Source organism: Cygnus atratus, chromosome 20 (assembly GCF_013377495.2).
Source record: "Cygnus atratus isolate AKBS03 ecotype Queensland, Australia chromosome 20, CAtr_DNAZoo_HiC_assembly, whole genome shotgun sequence".
NCBI lineage: Eukaryota > Metazoa > Chordata > Aves > Anseriformes > Anatidae > Cygnus > Cygnus atratus.
In genome coordinates this window covers 4,976,368-4,996,018 of record NC_066381.1, presented here as the reverse complement: position 1 = coordinate 4,996,018, position 19,651 = coordinate 4,976,368, and the positions used below count along the sequence as shown (strand labels likewise).

The following is a 19,651-nucleotide window of genomic DNA, read 5'->3' as shown; positions in this document are numbered from 1 at the left end:
AGTTTATTTTGACTGTACTTGCAGAACGATGAATTGCTGAGTGATTGCAGTAGATCTCTGCTTGTCCCTTTCAAGAAGTCTACGCACTGCCAACAGATCTGCATTTTGTTTTATTAAGTGTCATTTCTATAAAACAAATGCACAAATTGTGAGAAGTTACAGTAAAAGAAACTGGATGTTTACAATGACTTGATGGGTTTAACAAACTCTTACCTTTTTTTCTTTTGCATGTAATAGCTGGTCTAAAAAACTTTATGATTACATGGGTAACAGTCACTAATACTGCACTATTTCAAAGCACGGGAATGAAATTCAGGTACAAGTAACTATGACTTCTTCCAAATTGCTGTTATGTTCACACTAGTTAGAGCAACAAGGTAAGTGAAAGTAGGGTCTGTTATCACATTGTTTATGAGGATTTCACTCAGATGGTCCCCGTTTGATTGAAGCTCTGGCCACTTGAGAATCTATGAGGAGAACAGAGTTTGTGTAGAAAAGGAAGGGTATTGTCTCTGCAACCTGGATGATACTGATGATGGTCCAGAACAGAGTGCTCTCATGTCCCTGCCAACATGGGGGAGCTGAATAAAAGGGTTCTTCCACTTTCACAGGGTGCACCTTTATGCTAGGCCTCCCAGAGGACCAGGGTTTAATGCAGAAGGACTTAAAATCAGAATGGAGGAGTTGAAAGTGGCTACCTCTCACTCCTGGAGGAACTGACTTTTGATTTGAGCAGTACGTTTGCAAAGTTTATAGAGCACTACGTCACATCGTACTTACATACGGTTATAGCTCAAGACCATGCTCGACTCACAGCCTCTGTGGCTGTTTGTGCTATAGTCCGTTCAGTTATATCTGTGAGGGAACAGCATTCAACCAAAACACAGCTGTTTTCAAAGGCCAGGGAGCAAAAGGGGGGCAAGAACAAACGCAAGGAGCTTGCCCTTTCCTGTGTGCAGTTTTGCTGGGGAGCAGCTGCTGCACTTACCCTCCCCTCAGCCAGGCAGGGAAACAGCAGCTGCCTGCCAGTTAACAGGGTGCAGGAACAGCCCGTGGTGTTGGGCTGTACGGGTTAACCACCAACTTTTTTTTTTCCAGAGAGGTCTTTTGCTATGAGAAGCTGTCAAGCTGGAGAACACGGGCGTGAACAGACTTGCTTTACAGCTCGTAATTCCTGTCACAATTGTTTGTGTGAGATTTGAGGTGGCCTCGGTCACGCTCTGGAGGTTATCTAACATTCACAACTAATTAAAAGCAGGGAAAATACTAGGCCTGTTCTGGTGTAAAGGTGCTCAAGAAACTCGAGGGCTGCCCCTGGGAGGAAGGGAGGCACAGCTCAGTCGCAGCGGATAAATGAGACCTACCTGTGTGGGAGGGATTCTTTTGTCTGAACGCTTTCCCTTTGCAGAGCTCCAAGCTGTGGTGTAGTTCGAGAGGTTGTATATCCACACGCTTCCTTTCTCATCACCACAGAACACGTGCTCTTTTGCTGTAAGACCAAAAGAAGAAGCCGGAAAACTAGAGTGGAGCTGAGAGTCCCCTCTTCTATAAGGTGGGGCTTTACACAGGCTGGTGTGTAGCATCCCCGTGGAGGATGTCACTTCAGCAAAATTCTTCCTGGCACAAAATAAGTAAGATCCCTAGCTCTGGAGAAAACTTCAATTTATTAAGAGAGAATTATCTTACTGTAGTAGAGAAAAGCCAGTAATAAGTGTTTTCTTCTGACTTTAGTTAGTATTTTTAGGTTTGAAAAGTGGGGCTCAGAGTTTCTTTACTCCTTGTTGGTCCTAAGCTGCATTATGACATGTTGTATCACGTCAGCGCAGAGCACCTCTGCCTTTAACAACCGGGGACCAGTCGTGTTTATATGCAACGTGCCTGTCTGCTAGCTGCAGCACTGCATGCTATGAGCTCTTGTTGTGCAAAGGCAGCAGGCCAGGTGCGCTCTCTTGGCCTGGGAATGAAATCCAGCCCTCTGCCTGCAACTACAGGGTGGGAGGGGAGCCATTTACAACTGTTTGAAGTAAATCTTGACCAGTGTGGCTGCCCCTGCTGAAGCGACTGGCACGGCCTCGCCGCTTGTGCTGAGGAAGGGTGCTGCCTACCTGGGCAGGTGCTGAGCGTGAGATAGGACAAGTCTGTTGTGGACCACTCCAGCTCAGCCAGAATAACTGCAGATACCGTCCGCTGGCATCCTTTCCCCTTTGTGTCAAAAGACCGACTCCAGCTCCATAAGTATATGCACCCTGGTTTGGAGCTCTTGGAAGCTAGGGAAGGAAGATGGAAGACTGTCAGTTGCTGAGGAGTGCAGTGCTTCAGAACAGCTGGGGAAGGTGGTACATCCAGAAGGTGGCTTTTAAGACACAGGACCTGATAGCAGCAGCAACTATTTCCAGTTCCTTTACCTTATTTCTAGATAATTTGAGGCTTCAGAGGGAGTCTCTTCCACATGGTTCCCAAACTGTGGAACAAGCACAGGCTATTCAGAAAGACCCACTCCATGCTTTTAGGAGCCTCTGAGATGTAGGAACCCCAAATCCTCTGCAAAGAACTGCTGCTTCCACCAGCCCTTAAACACAAAGGGGCTCTCTTCCCTTCCACTTCAGCGCTGCTAAGCAAAGTTTTCCCTCTGTGATGAGTCTGTCTTTTTTCCATCTCTGCCCAGACATGACCAACCATATTTTACGGGAAGAGGCAACGCCATTCAGCGTAGCCCTCCAGAATCTACAGTGTTAGCTGCACTCCCTTCACTCCCTCTGCTTCATCATTCCCCACTGAGGCACTTGATTGTTTTTGTGGATCTGGCTATTGTGCTTACACTCACCTACAACATCATCATTTAGAAAAGCCAAACCGTCAACCCTGTGAGATGTCGTCATTTCTCCCTCCTCATCGGGAAACTGGAATATGACTTCGAAAGGCCTGCGGGAGGAAAGGTGACGTGATTCAGGTCATGAAAGGGCAGCACTGGGAGGATGCTTAGATACAGACCCCAAGAGATAGAAATCTGTTAGTCTCTCGCCTGATAGAGCAGATGAATTCCCACTTGAACTTATGTTTTTGGCTACCTGGGCTTCTTAATGTAGCAGGAGCTTGTTTGCTTAAGGGACTGCTATTTTGTTTCCTTTACATTTGGTAGGCCATGCTGCTTTCCCTGCTCAGACCTCCTCAGCTGGAAGTAAAGCTAGGGCTACCTCTTCTTGTTACGGAAAGCAAACATATGCCCCTGAACTGTTGGTTCTCACCTGCTTTTCTGTTCCTCTTCCAGTTTTATATTCCAGGTAAAGCAGCCTTCTTCGCAGCCAGCCAGCAGGTACTGCTCTGGGCAGGTGGGGACCAGGGCAATCCGTAATGGTACAGAGAAAGATTCCAGCACCAGCAGCTGGCTAAAAAGAGAACGAACAGTTAAGTGGTGCTGCAAAGTGATAGGTATAGGCTCCTGGACTGGCCACATCTGGTTTTTGAACCTTTACCTTGCTTTGAAATTGTAGTCACAGTCTGGAATCCCAATATCCCAGAGTGCAATTCGCTTGTCATAGGATGCAGCTGTGGGACACAGAAGAGAAGCAGGTAGTGACACCGCTGCTCATCTGGCTCTTCTTGTGCTAGCTGGCAATTCTACCTGTGTCACAGACTGTAACACTCTGAGCCTGGGGCATCAGAGAGCTCATTAAAGCACAGCAGCAGTCATAGAAGCTCCTGGCTGAACACCACTTCACAGACATTGTTAAACATGCACATTCAGTAATTCTTATCCTGTGCTCTAAGAGGAGCAGATTAAAGGGAAGTTTGGTTCCTGGTGTCCGTTACTAAGTTGTGGCTTCACAAGGTCATTAATTAGTGCGCATTTAAGGTCGCGTTTCTGGTCATGGGTTCTGGTCGAACTGAAAAGGTGAGCTCCAGTCCCTATTCTCAGGCAGATTCCACTGTATTCCACATATTTATGTGTATTTGCATCCACAGCAGCTCCCATTAGGTAAGGTAGGGACTGTAAAATAAAAAGGCTTTTACTGCCTTTGTCACCAAGCTGATGTACTTGCAATAGTAACAAGGCTAGCAGAGTACTCAGAGTAATTGGGATCCTGAGCAGGTGGCATCACTCAAGCAGGTTAGCGTCCAGTCCCCAAAGAGGGATACAAAATTCTCAGGTTATTATAATACATTTTACTATGCAATAAAATAAGCCTCGCTGTCTACACCTGAGCAGCATTGCCAAGGCAGTCAGCCCGTCACAACTAAGCATTATATGGATGTGGTAGCAACCTCCTGATCCCTTTAGGTTTCTGCTTTTTGCACTCTTGAGGTTACTCTCGAAAAGTATCCGTTACAGCTGCCCACGCTTTGAAGGAATTTCACTTTTAATGGCTCATGGAGCAGTCTAACCAGTCCAGGATGTGAGCAATTGTAGGCAAGAAAAACAATGTACTATGGGGTGCAGGTGTGGTCTGAATGACTCTGTAACAGCTTACTTTACAACCCCAACAATGCAGCTGCAACCTGTAACATGATGGTTCACTTCCCACCACTCCTTAAGCCTCTGCGGGAACTACTGTGGCAAAGCTCACTTCCACCTCAGGACCTGGACAGAAATTTCTGATAAGGCACAGAACTCAAAAGACTTCCATTTATTCAAAAGCGATTCACTGTGCAGCTTTGATCACTGGAAAAAAATGAAACCTAACAGGCCGTTACATGCTGCATTGCCCCTGTTGCCATGCTTGATGAGAGAGAGCCCTGCTAGCTGACCATTTGCTGCCTGGCCCCCAGCACGCCACTCTGGCTATCATTCTTCTTACTCGTCCCTGCGGAACGGATCCGCTACTGGGATGGTTTGTGGTTACTGCGTGACAGCCAGCCGGAGAGCTGGCATACCAGGGAGCTACCGAGTGAGAAAGAGGAGCTGCTGCACCTCAGCTAAAGAGTCAGACTGTGGCTGAAACAACTCGTAACTTCTCCAGACTAGTGCCACACGGGACTAACGGTACTCTGTGTGTAACAGCTGGCCATACTTTGTGTATGTGTGGGTGGTCCCTGTATTCGCCTACCCGCACCTGCCTCCACTGGTGACAACTCTCCTTGTTCAGGAAGCCCAGCCGTTTCTAGATTGGGTACTAAAGCTAAAGAGATTCTGAACTAGAGACTTACTGAAGAGGTGAGTTTCTTGAGTTGGGCTGAAGCAGACAGTAGCAATGGGCTTTTTATGAGCCTTTATTTCTCCATAGCAGAAGTCAGCCGCCACATGAATCAGTTTGACAATCCCTCTCCTCCCTGCAGCTGCCAAGATATTGTGAGATTTCTTCCGACCGTCGCTGATTACCATTGGGAGAGTTGTCCACGCAACACTGAAAAACTCCTAGGACAGAAAGAAGCCAGGAAGAGCATGAAAGAGAACAGTTGGCAGGATGGCTCTTAGCTCAGAGGAAAGGTAACTGTCACAGAGCAATCCAGGTGAAACTACATGGCTATTCAAGCCTGAACATTGTATCTCAAAAAACCTTCAGAAGAACACAATTTTTTGGAACAGGATGTTTGTTACTCCATGTTGTCAAGCTTTCTTAGCAGCCTGGATACACACACACACACACACCTTTGTGAAGAAAAGATGCGGAATAATATTTTAAACTAATAAAAATAAAAGAAAAGAAAAAAAGACTAAAACGACAAGCAAGAAATGTTCACTATCTATCTTGAGCCTTTTAAGACCTGTCCACACTAATGCTTGTAACTCTCGTTCAGAATTGTTTATAACATGTATATACCTATGGAATTACAACAGATTATGGTATTCCCATCTAATTCTACTGTTCCTATTTGCAACATACCTCTGTAGCCACCTTATATTTTTTCAGCACCATCCCTGTTTCACAGTCAATCAGACAGACAGATTCCCCTCCACACGTCGCCACAGTTCTGGAGGAGTCCTCAATGGGATCTGAAAGATGAAAAGAATAGGTGAGGAGTTCCCAGGTTCACGGATAACACATGAAGAGTGCAGTTTATCACTGCCTGGTGCTCTCCCAGACTCCTGTTTTCAAAGTCAAAGAAGAAGTGTGTACGCAAGTCTCATCCTGACATCGGAGACTACAGCTTGAAGAAGCTGGGGTCTAACGCATGGAGTCCGCTGGGATTCCAGAGCCAGGTGGTTCTGGAAATCCTGCAAACCTCTTTAAGAGCTCACCTTTCCTGGCTCCACAGTCTAGCAATGGCTCGAAGACACAGGACCAGAGCTGCGTTTTAAAATCCTCACGGCTGTTGCCTTTACTGTGACACTGGAGAAAATGCAATGGCTCTGCACTGACATCCTCCTACAATAAACCATCCACATTTAGACAATTCATTCCCCTGACAGTGGTTTGTCTGAACGGCATGCCTGTGATTGCCTTGGCAGAACCCTCTACTGAACACAGTAATTCCAGTTAAACCAAAGTATTTTCAGCCCTTCTGTGCTACAGAGAACAGGAGAGGCTAAGGTGCCACCAGTGCTCAAGACTCCCAAAACAGCAAGGAGAAAAGATGTGCCCATCAGACCCCAGCATTGACCTTCATATTCTGCTGCAGAGAAATGTGAAAAACCCTTTAGATCCCCACTGGTTTGAGCTGAGAGGGAAACACCTTCCCCCATGCAGCCATCAGTTTGACCTGAGAGCAAGTCATGACAGTCCCATTTCTAAGAACAAGCATTCAGTGCACCACCTCAGAGCGCTAGTCCATCCATCCCTTGCAGGGAATTCACTGTCTTCGGGGGGGGGGGCTTCCCTGACACCTCTGAGAGATTTAAAACAAACAAAAAAAAACACAAAACAAAACTATAACTCACAACATATCTGGCCAATCATGAGCTCCAAGATCTGTTGAGCTCTGCTGAAATCTGAATATGGCTCTTCCCACTAAACCAAGAGGCTGAAAGCCTGGCCTGAGAAGGCTGGTGAACATACCTTGCCCTTGGAGTTCTTTATTGGGGTCAAGTTAACAACCCCGTTGTCCTGTTCCTGGCTTTTCTGTTCCCCTGTCAGCTGGCTGGATCTTCTGTTGCTTTGCCCCCTGGGAAACTGCTCTCCATTCTTTTGTGTCCCTTCAGCTTCCTGATCAGGGGTTGCCTCTTTGGCTGGCTGGTTCGATGCTCTTGCTTTATCAGGAGCTGGGTCATCCTGCACTTGACTGGACTTTTTGGGATTAAGGACAGCCTCCTTCTCAGTGTTTGCCTGGGACTTGGACCTCTTGTTTCCAGAGCCTGATTTGGAATGATTTCTTTTCCTCTTCCTGGGCGCTACCACGACCTGTAAGGCATGTTGTCAGTTTCTGCAGAAGATTTCTACTTTCCCCAAGACATGCAGATTACATGTAAAAGAGATTCTTTATTCAAATGCCAGTACCCTCCCACAGTCACAGAATCAAGAAAGCCCAGAGCTGCAGAGTTCCTAGAAGCTAATGACAGTCTGATTTTCAACTTGCTTCCCTTGCCCCAGTTACTTGCGATTTTCATACGACATGGAAAAACAAATCTGGCCCATGGACTAGTCTGAAGTCATTTCAAACAGGGCAAGCACCATCACAATCCAGCCATGTATCAGCCCAGTTCTCTCATTAAAAATATCCCTTCCCAAAAGGATGGGTGGAGTGGGTAGGTCTATACTCATGAAATGTTTTGGGTCTCCTATGAATGGAGAAGCTCTCTCCTCTCGGATGGCAACCCAACCTTCTCATTGCTGGGAAAGCTTCAGTCTGGCCATAAAGAATAAGCCTCAGCTGTTGAGTACAGGCTGGAGCCTGAGACTGCCCCTCCAGTTACCACAGCACCATACATGTAAACTGACAAGTGCTACTTAGTTTGTTAAAAAAAAAAGAAAAAAAAAAAACGAAAAAAAAGGAATTGTTAATGTAAATGGAAGATCACCTACCTTACCCACATCTTCTGCATCTTCCTTGGGGCCTTCTGCACTTTCTTCCTCATTTTCATCCATCTTTTCCTCTGTTTCAGTATCTGTGTTTAACTCCAGACCCAGTGAGTAAGACAGAAACTCTTCTGCAATCATTTTCACCTTAGAAGCAAATAAGTTGGTATGTACAAAAAAAGACAAAAAGCAGCAGCAGTCAAACTGTGATGTGTAATGACAAGAGCTGGCTTGCTGGATTTTTAGTATCTGCTTCCACTATTCTACGTGAATTTCACAAGCGATGGGGTAACTGCCAGCTGACAGCCAGGCAGGCCGAGTCCTCTACAGACAGATCTGGGAGATCAAAGAGGTTCCTCACACTGCCTCTCTACAGTGTGCTTCGGTCTGATCTCAAAGGGTGGTCGTTCAGAGGCTGGCGTGCAGACATACTCAGTCCACAGCACTTCAGGTCTGATCGACAGCAGCCAGATAGAATTACCACCACGTAGAGAGAGGGACAAATGCGAAGGGTGAGGCTGTCCCTTCAGGAAAGCACATGCAGTCACAAAGGAACCCAATGAAATCATGATCACACTGAAACATGGAAGACTGGTGCACCAGCACCATGCCTCGCTGATCAACTGTGCAGAACACCTGGACGCTGCAAATGGCCTGGGGCAGATCTGCACTGGAAATCAGTGATTACAGTGACTCCTGGAGACAACCACCACCCTGTAGTGCACCAGGTAGGGTAAAAAAAGAAAACAAAAACAGCCTGCTGGACTGGACTTTTCACCGCCACATATGACATCAGTGGTGGCTTGCATTGCTGGCTAGATCTATGCTACGTGATCCAAGAACTTCACTTTGTCTTGCATTTCTAGGGTATGTGTATGAGAAAACAACAGCTCAGCAATAACACAAGACAAAGGAGGGACGGAAGCCAATATACATACAATTAAATCTAATGTTATAAACTGAATAGTATCTTTCTCCACTGGGAGTATCTACACCTCTGTCATTAACTTTTCTCCTTTCATGCACCTTCCACCAAGACTAAAGGCTGCCATTAGAGTGATTTGCTGTTTGCAAATAATTAAGTACTAAGGATGCTGCAGTCTTGTCAATTAGTAAAAGTATCATCATTGCTTATGAATTAAAAAAACAATGCCTAATGACAGTCATTGCATCTTGGTGCACATTTGGTGTCAGTGCTCCTGTAAGTGCCTAACAAACCAGAAAAGAAAAGCAGAAAAAGTGATATCATGCCTCTGGAAAAAGTCCCCTGAACTCAAACCCACACAGCATTTTAACCAAATCTGCTCAGAATGTAGAGTCCTTGCCTGAAAAACAAGACTGAGTGAAATGGAACTTACCCGCCAGCGGGTGAATTCACTGAGTGAGCTGGGTCCGTCTACTACATTAGTTTGTACTGACTTCAGGAACTTCTTCTTGATGGACTTCACTTGCTCAGCTGTATACTTCTCAGGAAGCTGGTCACGGAAGAATTTTTCCCAGTGAGCGGTAACCTAGGCAGAAAGACTGGGTTTGTTCAACAAAACACTACAGGAAACCAGAGCAGAAAAGCAAAACAGTACTTGTGAAAACACCTAAGAAGTTACCAACCCTGAGGCTCCGCTAGCTACATGATGGTACTGCTTCAATTTGATCAGTGTTCAAACCACAACTTCAGCTAGCAGGAAACACAGTCCCTCTGACCCAAGCTTGCGTGGCTAAGAAGATACTGTCAATGTGAACCAACCCCTGATTTCATGCCTCGAGCTCCACAGCAAGTGGTCTGAAGAAGTCTCACACTGTGCTCTACTGACAGGGTGTACCTGGCAGGTAACTATTTATAAAAGGCAGAGGACAATGGGGAGTTTTCCTGTAGTTCATGAGCATGACCGGTATACACGCCATCGCCACTTATAGATAAAGATATTTAGATTTAACAAAATGCAGCCTATGTTTACACACAGCAGCAGTAACTGGGCAGCCAGGTACAATTCAGTAACATCAGGAAAAGCTATCTGGGGCACAGCTACCAGCACAAAATGAACAGCATGGGGGAGCATTTGGTGTCTCATTACTAACCATTCCAACAGCCAAGCATGCCCAGTTGCCTGGAGGATGAGAGGCTGAGCAGCACTCACCAAGACCTTTTGAAGTGCAAGGCATTACACAGACAAAACTTAGCACAGCAAGCCTTCACAGACTTCAGTATTTGATCTCTCCACCACTGCTACACAGAAGCAATTAACAAGATCAGCTAACTAGAATACAGATGGTAAGAGCTGGACTGCACAAAACAACAAAAAAACACACCTTTTTCAATAAAACAATATGTGTGCTTAAGATCACAACATGCTTTGCAGGGAGAATCTGTCAAGAGCTGAACTACGGTGCATGTAAGTGAAAGTACAGCTCCAAACACGGAGAGTGGAAAAATAAAGGACAAATCCTTGTTCCTGGTGCATGCTGGAAAACTCAGGATTATCCTGAGCCTGTCTCTCAGCTCCCCAGTCCTGGAGCCAGGACAGTAACATCAGTTAGACGGAGAGGTATATGCAGCTGTTATATCAGCACCAGGTTTCTCCCTTTTTTTGAACAGCAACTGAGTGACCTAGAAAACCGATGGCTCATATACAGACCGTGTCAGTTCTGCTCCTGTGTAACACTCCTCACAAATCCTCTTTGCTAAACAAAAATTCTTTGGTTGTCAGTTCCTGCTGGTTTTGCAGCCCTGGTACACCAACAGAGTCAGCATGGCAGCGCTACAGAAACCCAGAATGAGGCCTCACACTGATTGAAGCTGAAGGCAGAAGTTGCCAACACAGAACAAGCAGAGCAAATGCAAGCAGTGATCAGAGAAAGCAGTAATGAGGTATTTACAACACAGCCCATACTGTGGCAAAGTATTTAGGTACTTCTCAGGTGTTCACAGATGCAGAAAACACCACACATCTTACCTTGCTGGTGAGCTTACGACTATTGACACGCCTCACATGATTAGCCAGTTTGGTTATATCCTTGCCATTCAGTAGCCGAAGATTTTGCAAAAGAAACATCACTTTATAATCATCGTTGAGCTAGAAGGAGAAGACATTAGCGTCACAATAACCATACACATGCTACTTGCTTCAGTTGTATGTCCACTGTTCTTTATTAAAGTACAGCCAAGAAGTAGCAGAATGTATTTACTAAGGAAAGGACATTTCATAAAATCTTCTCAGCATTTCCGACACAAATACCAACTTTTACTTGTAAGTTCTACTGTAAATTGGGATCTTCAGCAACACAGACAAAAAAACTGCCTCGCCTTCTGCAGTACCGGACATCCAACACAAGGTGGTGGTGGTGAAACCAGGCTCTGTCCTGAATGCAAGGCAGGGAGTTCTGTTCACAGCCTTTAACTCTGAACATCTAATACAGAGGAAGGCCCTGCCTGAAGTAAGCAAATACCAGCAGGATTTCTTTGGGTCAGGGGAGTTTTAGGCCAGAGCAGTCCCCCAGTCCTGTTCACCATACAGCTGCACGTATACTTCTGCCAGCATGCAACAGCAAACAAGCACCTGGGGACACCAGAGGTGGCTGATGCCAGTTTAAAGCACATGGAAAACTGCAGTTTCAGATGCCTAAACTGAGAGCCTCAGCTCTCCGTACGTAGTCAGTAAAGCCTCTTGGGACAAATCAGGAACCTAAATTACAGTAATCACCAAGTTTAACTCTTCATCACAGGACCAAATCTGCTGGACAAGCAGCACCACCAGGTGCACTAAAACTAACGTATAAGGAGGAGTACATTTCTACACAGTCGTTACTAAATTTTACACCACTGAAGCTCTACACAAGCATGAACAAAAGACATCCTGTCTGAAAAGCAACTCAAGGTGGGACTCTGGCCTGGAGAATCAGGAGATTCAAGATTTTTCACCTCTGAGTGGTATTGGACAAGTCACTTCTGCAGATTGGGAAATTGTGGCACAAATTGGTTAAGGTGAGCAGAAGAACTAATTACTTACTAAGATATCTTCACTTGCTGCCTAAGAATAATATATAAGAACTAGGCATAATTGCTATTTATTGCCCCCTCTATTTAATAGCTTGTACGAATGGGAAGTAACTCACGGTCAAGTACACATTGTTCTCATAAGTGAGCTCCTCAAGCAGAGGGAACTGTTTCAGAGCAGTTACATCTTCCAGCTGGTTGTTGTTGCAGTTTAGGACACGCAGGTCAGGCAGGGTTAGACTGTTGGGAAATTTGTCCAATAAATTATCGGAGAGATCTAGTTTCTGCAGATGCCTCAGACGGGAAAACAAACGCGGGTCTAAGTCTCCAGTCTTCAACTGCAGCTTGGACAGGCTGAAAGAAAAAGAGAACATGAACTACCTGCATTTCACTGGAAACACAAGTGCTGACTTTCACAAGGCACAAGGCCATACCTGGCGGCGCCTCTCAGACTAGCACAGCTCACTGGGTAGATCTGACCAAATCTGCTTTTTCTTGCCTGCAGCATTCTGGACTGCAGGCATGCCGATATGGAAAAGATGCTGTGTCTGAGCTAACAGGCATGATCAGAGTCTGCTGAAGTATTTGCGGTACAATTAATCTGCAATTCAGATCAATTTCCTATGGGTAACAGAGCTGATTATCAGCAGCGAATTACCAAAAATGTTCTTGTACATAGAAAAATTAATGTCTCTAACAGTTTTGGTATTTTATTCCTTTGCAATGTAAATTCAACAAAACAAGCTGTGACAATACAAGATACTTTTTCACTAGGCCATCAGTCTATATTCTCCATAAAATGCTCTAGATTCGTTATTTCCCTCCCTTACAGAAATCACAGTGTCACAACCAGTGTAAGCACTACAAGACTGCAGGGCTCCCAAAAAGGCTGGTCCTGTGCTCCCCTCCCTTCATGTTGACACTTGCACTCTCACATCCATATGGCAAATCGGATCGGTTTGCTCATCTGGCTTAAAACTTTTCTGCATTACAAGTAAGCTCAGAGCATGCATAGAGTAGGTTCCCAAATCATTTAGGTGGTTTTTAAGAGCGAAATTCATCCCAAAATAAGTGATTTTTCCATTTCTTTCGCAGCAAGTTTTGCTCCAAATAATTCCACTGGCAAGTATGCAAATCTACCTAAGAAATCACAATGCTGCAACCAAAATTAAAGCATTTTGTGCTTGGATATGGAAGTGATACAATATTTGTGAAGGGAGAAAAAATATCCCTTCTCTGTGAGAAACAGAAAACTGCATAAGGAAGATCATTTAGATCTGATTAGACCATTGAGCTGAACTCCAAAGGGAACTTTCAGCACTGACGGCCAGGGTCTCTTGAGAACGTAAGCCTGAGTTCCTTTAACAAACAGAATATCCAACTATAATGATTAGTTAAAAAAAAAAAAAAGGCCCTCTACATATATACAAAATGTTAATAAAACAGGTAAATAAATTTAGAAAGCAAGATCACATCTCATTCGCTTGCCATCTCAGAAGCCTAACTAGCCAGTCAAAGTATATGAGAAAGGCTGAACAGAATTCAGCTGGCTGCAAAGCTGAGCGTGACTACTGTGTCACTGTGATTTCAGGCAGGAACATTAGTTGGGATTGGGATATGGACAAAGTTTGGGAGAAACTAAGCACAGTGTTTCCCAAACGGACTTCCTGAAATATGACCCTTCAAAATCATGGTACAAAGCCGTATGGAGAAAACTACCCGTAGAAGTTCACAACTTCAAACACCTGACCATCACTTTGTTACCCAGATTACTGGGACCTATAGTCTTTGGATATACTGTTGAGTTTCTATCTGAAAACAAATATTTCATGACAAGACAAAACAAAAGAAATAACTTTAAAGACTACATATGAAACCCCAAACTCCTACATCAGCAACAAAAACAACGCAGGTGCCAGCCAGATATTGGCTAGCTGAGTCACTCAGAGTGACCAGTTCGCAAATAGCGAAATTCCACCGTATTAAACATTTGGAAATACATTTATTATATTCAATGACCTCTATTAATGATCTGACCAACAAAACTGTTTTAGAGGTTTCTAAGTGTATCAGAGTTTATTCTCCCTTTCTGCCATGTTTGAGGTACTAATACAATCGGATGTAGAACAGATAAAAAGTGATGGAGGGGAAAGGAAAGAGAAGGAAAATAATGCCAAAACGTTAAGAAAATCCTCTAGATCCAGACCAGAAGCGATTCTCTTATTAACACTGAGCAATTGCTACCAAGGACAGAACTGTTTTGGGGGCAGGGAGGGAGCACTTCTTAGGATTAGGAAATCAGAATCCAGCCCTGAGCAGTTTTACAGAAAGAATGTGGCATAGCTAAAACCTGTATGGTGAAGAGAGGTGGTAATTGCTGCAGTTCCACTAGTGCTCGCTAACCCTGCATTGAGAATGCCATCTCTAATTCTGTACTTTGAATTGGCCTCTCCTATTTCAGCAAAAACGCTTGAAAAAGGATTGCCCACGCTGAATTCATCTGGAATTTTCCTGTCTACACTTACTTTAGTGTCTCGATCTTTCGTAGTCTTGTAGATCTTGGAACCGCTCTTTCCAAAAGAAGTTCTGTAGTAATTTTTGACATTTTTATCTTCACCCCTCTGCTGCAATCACTACACAGCTGTAGGATCTCTTCTTGTAGCCTTCCTGGTAAAACAAACAGGGATGAGGCCAAGTCCTTTGCAACTGACTCCAAAAGGGAGAAAAAAAAAAGTTATGAGGTTAGCCACTGCTTCTGAAGTAGCCTTTTTTCACGGTTGAAAGGAAAATACCAGGAATAGTTATAAATCTGGGCACGTACTCCCAACACGCTGACCCAACCCATCTCCAAAACATTGGTGCTACCTCCCTTGGCTATTAAAGTGAAAGGCTTGCTGTAAATGAAAACTGTCTGCAGCGTGACGGCACTCAGGATTAGGGAAACTCACCCAGCGTGTACCTTTCCTGTGCAACCAGGCTCTGGTCCAAGAACTCCCACATGCTTTCAAACAAACAGCAACAGTCAGAATAAATACACCTGTCGTGGGTTTCTTCCTCTGAAGGAAATGACACAGAGCACTCGCTGGCCTGACCAGGTGGATAGACTCTTGGCTGACAACCTCTGGATTCCCTACAACTTTGGTACACTGGATTCATTACCAGAAATGTAAATACCCACCACTCAGTAACGTTGTTTCTTCACTGAGGAAATAGAAACAGCAGCATTCTGTACCCTATTGGTGATTACCAGACGTTTTCATGCATTGTTGCAGATACATTCTGTCCTACGTGTGCACACAGATACAGATATTGAGAATAGTAAGTAACACTGACAAGGCCAAAGCAAGGTCATAAAATTACTGGTTCATGGTTTACCGCTATTTCTGACATAGATTTCAAGAGAGGGAAATAAAAGAGGAAAGAGCTCCAAGGCAGGCTCTCTACTGTCTTTTTGTGTTAGTCTCAATTCTGCCTAAACGCCAATCTGGTAAATCATGAGGGACACGTAAGCAGTCCTTAGGCTTGACTTTAGTACTGTAAGGTGCCTACAATGCCTGGATCATCATGGGTGATGTTTTGTTAAAACCTGTAAGTAAGGACAATCCTTTATATATGAAATATTACATGGTTTTATATGGGAAAAAAAGAAAATCGAGCCTGAAAGAAGCGTTTGAACAGCAGCTGCTCAAGGACTTGATCCTTCAAGCAACAGAACTGTCAATGAAAGCCAAACCCTTCCCTGCTGACCCAATAAACCCCACTAAGCTCGAATATCTGTAAGAAAACCTCGACGCCAATGACTGTGGGTTTCCTGATCACCCTGCGCTTGGCTATGCTGGCATCGTGCACAGATCTGCTTCCTGTGACATGGTGCCAGGCCCTTCGTCCCCACGGCCACACCTCGCCGAGGCCACGGCCCTGTGGCAGCGCCAATTCGGGCCGGACAAACGATGTGGCGAACAGAACAAGTTTAGCTTTGGCTCTGCAGCCGTGCGGGTGCCGGGGGGACGAGTGACCCTCGCTCTGCGCCTGGGCCACGAGCGGTGACCCTGGCATCGCCACCACTGCCATGCTGCGGCCTCGCCACCGCCATGTCGCGCTCCCGGGCCGGGCCACGGCGTGGCACGAGGCCCGCTGCCGGGGAGCCACCGCCGCCGGCCACCGCCGGGGACGGGCACGGGGGACACGGGGGGTGCCCGCAGGGTGCCCCTGCCCGCGCGGCTCCATCCAGAGGCGGCCTGAGGTGACCCCGATGGGCACCGCCCGGGGCCGGGCCGGCGGCTTGGAGCCCAGGTGAGGCCGGGGCCGGCCCCGCCGCGGGCCGGGCCTGGCGGTGTCCCCTCGCCGCCCCGCTCGCCCCGAGCCCGGCCGCCGTGAGGGCCGGCACCGGCGCCGGCCTCGGCCTGAGGCGCCCCCGCGGGGCGTGCGATGGGAAACGGCACTACAACTCCCAGCAGCCCCCGCGGCGCCTCCAAGCCTTGGAGCGCTGCACGGCGCCGCGGGGCCTGCTGGGAAACCGAGTCCGCTCCCCCCCTCCCCCACCCCCCCGTTCTCCAGCTTCCAGCAGCCCACCGGGCCGGCAGCGCGGCCTGCACCGTGCCCTCGTGCCCCGCCGCCGGCTCGGCCCCGGCCCCGGCTCCGACCCCCTGCTCCCCGCCGCCCCCCTCACCTGCAAACGGGCCGGGCCGCGGGCAGGGAGAAGCGGGCGGAGGAGGAGAGCAGGAGGGCGGCGAGGGGCCGTATCCTGACGCGCGGCCCGCGGGCGGGGACGGTGATGATGATGGCGGTGATGGAGGAGGAGGAAGCGGCGGGAGGCGGCGGCGCGGGGCCGGGCTGCGGCTGCAAGGGGATCCGCTCCTGCCTGCTTTGCGAGGGGCCCGCGCAGGCCGCTCCGCCCCCGCAGGTACCGGGGAGGGGGCGGCGGGGCGGGGCCGGCGGCGGGGCGGAGCGGGAGGGACCGGGAGGGGGGCAATAGGGCCCCGGGTCGCCCCCCGCAAGGCCCGAGCCCCGCGGGGCTGCCCCCAGGCAGGGCCCGGCCGCGGCCCCCCCCCCCCCCCCCCCCCGGGCCCAAGCAGCCCCCGGGAGCGGGACGAGCCCCCCGGGACAGGCCCCGGTGGGGCCGTGCCCGAGAACAAAAGGCAGCGTGGGGGTGGGTTACTTGGCCTCCTGGCCTCGCAGTTACGGGCAACTTTCCTCAGTCAAGGGGAAGAGCTGTGACGAGCCCTATCCCTCAGTGCAGGGCTGAGGAAAAAGGGTTTGTAATCTCTTTACACGCCTGGCACCGAGGATCATCTGTGCTTCCCCGTCTTTGCGGGATAAAGACAGTACCAGGAAAGAAAAGCAGCTTTCAGCAGGGTGGTAATGCTGGAGCTGTTAGCACATCCAGCCCAGGGAGGAGTTGTTCCCAAAAAGCAGCTGTGAAATCCCTCGTGGTTACAAGAGCCTTGTGCAGACAGGTTCCACATGCAGCAGCATCAGTTCCAGGGTAAATACCTTATCTTGATAAGTTTCCCCCTCCACTCATTTTTTCATCTCTATTGTTATTTCCACAGGGAGAAGATAATTTCACTTACTGTCCAGCAACAGGTTTAGCTAAAGGAAATGAGCACTCAGAATTTGCTGGCTGGGCATTTCCATTTCCAGGGGTGTTTTTGACAGAGGAGTTCATTAGTGAAGAAGAAGAATCGGAGATGGTTGAACTGATGGACCAAGATGAATGGAAGCCATCGCAGTCTGGCCGAAAGAAACAGGTTTGACTTTAGAAGCATATTTCCTTTTCCAGAAGGATCTAAGAACAAAGTTGATTTCATTCAAAACCCAAACCACTTACACTTTTCATTAAAAGCTCTTCTTCAGAAGCTTTTTCTGAAATCAATTGCAAGAATTATTTGTGATTAAAATCAGCTTCTTGCAGAAGTATAGGATAGTTACAGTTGGTACTTCATGTTGCGTGTTCAGGCAAAGTTCATGCAATCTTTAAGTGAGAGTAGTAGTTTGTTTGTGTGTTTTTTTTCTGCTTTACAGGTGAGAAATCTAATTCCATAGATTAATATAGCTTCACTGAGTCATTTTCCAAACTGGTGACCAGGTCACCAGATTAGATGAGAGCAGAACTCAAAAGTCTTGACCACGAGCCCGTAGGGATGACAGCCTCTCCAAAAAGACTTGTCCCAGATCTTTCCTTAATATTGTTTTTTCCCCCTCTTCTTTTCCAACAGGACTATGGACCCAAAGTGAACTTCAAGAAACAGAGGTTGAAAGCTGGTAGCTTTACCGGTTTGCCAAGTTTTAGTAAAAAAATTGTGACACAAATGAAGGCTTGCTCTGTACTAGGTGGTTTCTTACCTGTTGAACAATGTAATCTGGACTACAGGCCAGAAAGAGGTTCTGCCATCGACCCACATTTTGATGACTGGTGGCTTTGGGGAGAGCGTCTGGTTAGCTTAAACTTGCTCTCAAAAACCGTGCTCTCCATGTCTTGTGATTCAGAGGACAGCATCCAATTATTTCCCACTTTCAGTAAAGAAAACGGGGAATTAAGTCCCCCTGGATCTCTTACAGAGACGTCAGCCTGCAAAAGTTCAAGCAAACAGGGAACCGACTACATTTTATCCCCAAGGCTTGTTCCAAGTAAAGAGGTGACCGTTGCCATTCACTTCCCCAGAAGGTCTCTGGTGGTACTGTACGGTGACGCACGTTACAAGTGGAAACATGCGATTTACCGCAAGCATATAGAGCACCGGCGAATCTGTGTCACGTTCAGGGAGCTGTCTGCGGAGTTCAGCGCTGGAGGAAGGCATGAGGAACTGGGTAAAGAACTGCTAGAAATAGCTCTTTCGTTTCAAGGAACACCAGTGTGATCAGCAAGGGGAGGCTAGAATTGCGTCTTGTTAGGAAATTTGGTTCGAAAAATAAAGTACGGTATTTTTACAATTTGATTTATTTCTGAAGTGTGCATAAGGAACCAGGTATGTACCGAGATAAGCTCAATCAAATAGCAGTTTAACACAAACAAGGTGGTGCAGGGAAGGGGTGGGCCATTTATTTCTGTGAAGACTGTCCTGAGCAGTGGTAGCTCTTAGACAAAATGCATGCATCACATCTCTCGGTGTTTAGAGTTAGCTGTATCCCTATGGCACAGGCATCTTCTCACCCACTCCAGATAGTTCCTTTAGAGATCACCTCTCCGGGGGGCAGGTAAGCAAGCATCTCTCCACAGACAGTACAACACACTGAGAACTAATTAAAGTAATTATCCTTTGCTGAAGATTCATGCTCTAACAGCGAGAATAAATCATAAATACTGTGTGTGACCTATATCTTCTGGGACCAGAGAGCTGCATTTGCAGAGGGCCAATGCTGACTCTTCCGCAGAGACAGCTTGACAGAGTTCAGACCAGAGGCTTGCACAGACTGTGTTATTTTCTGATCGTTTGTCATCTCTGAACCCTGCTGTCAGCTCTCAGTAGCAGGAGTCAGATTTTGAGAATAAGCTGGGCAACAGACTGCAACACCAGCAGCTATAATTTTTTTTCTTGGCACCTCCATCAGTCAGATTTGAATCATACCTTGTACCTAAGATTCAAGTAGTCATTTGTAGCAGAAGCTGATTTGAGGCCATCTGTCTCTTCAGAACAAACTTCTGTGCTCTTGAAAATGAAGCTGTGCTGTGGAAGAAGCGTGATCCTTTAACAAACACTGTTGTGTCATTGACACCATTCAGCACAGTCACACCTACAGCAATAAAATGACACTTTGCAATGCTGTC

General features: G+C 46.9%; 2 protein-coding genes across 3 annotated transcripts; one reads left to right on the top strand and one right to left on the bottom strand.

Annotated features, from left to right (window-relative positions):
• Positions 1–93: 93 nt before the first annotated feature.
• Positions 94–16,763, bottom strand: LRWD1 (leucine rich repeats and WD repeat domain containing 1). Of its 2 annotated transcripts, none has more exons than XM_035559254.2 (16): positions 16,553–16,763; positions 14,409–14,550; positions 12,003–12,237; positions 10,844–10,963; positions 9,251–9,403; positions 7,899–8,039; positions 6,936–7,277; positions 6,179–6,305; positions 5,823–5,932; positions 5,146–5,353; positions 3,474–3,546; positions 3,246–3,386; positions 2,825–2,922; positions 2,106–2,267; positions 1,365–1,489; positions 94–467 (listed from the first exon to the last, which is right to left on the bottom strand). In XM_035559254.2, the coding sequence occupies exons 2-16, from the start codon at positions 14,486–14,488 to the stop codon at positions 327–329; spliced, it is 2,256 nt and encodes a 751-aa protein (XP_035415147.1). In that variant the 5' UTR covers positions 14,489–14,550; positions 16,553–16,763; the 3' UTR covers positions 94–326. The 2 variants fall into 2 exon arrangements, with proteins under 2 accessions (XP_035415147.1, XP_035415148.1); XM_035559255.2 differs by having other exon boundaries at positions 14,409–14,546; positions 16,553–16,693.
• Positions 16,645–18,821, top strand: ALKBH4 (alkB homolog 4, lysine demethylase). The gene is made up of 3 exons (XM_035559256.2): positions 16,645–16,786; positions 17,436–17,633; positions 18,102–18,821. Exons 1-3 carry the CDS (start codon positions 16,658–16,660, stop codon positions 18,741–18,743), a joined length of 969 nt encoding a protein of 322 aa, XP_035415149.1. The 5' UTR covers positions 16,645–16,657; the 3' UTR covers positions 18,744–18,821.
• The last annotated feature ends 830 nt before the right edge of the window (positions 18,822–19,651 follow it).

Coding starts and splice junctions, on each gene's coding strand:
- LRWD1 (XM_035559254.2), bottom strand. CDS start 14,488: ATGTCAAAAATTACTACAGAACTTCTTTTGGAAAGAGCGGTTCCAAGA. Junction 8,040..9,250: donor GTGAATTCACCCGCTGGCGG/GTAAGTTCCATT, acceptor TTTGCTTCTAAG/GTGAAAATGATTGCAGAAGA. Junction 7,278..7,898: donor ATGCAGAAGATGTGGGTAAG/GTAGGTGATCTT, acceptor CATGCCTTACAG/GTCGTGGTAGCGCCCAGGAA.
- ALKBH4 (XM_035559256.2), top strand. CDS start 16,658: ATGATGATGGCGGTGATGGAGGAGGAGGAAGCGGCGGGAGGCGGCGGC. Junction 16,787..17,435: donor AGGCCGCTCCGCCCCCGCAG/GTACCGGGGAGG, acceptor TTATTTCCACAG/GGAGAAGATAATTTCACTTA. Junction 17,634..18,101: donor AGTCTGGCCGAAAGAAACAG/GTTTGACTTTAG, acceptor CTTTTCCAACAG/GACTATGGACCCAAAGTGAA.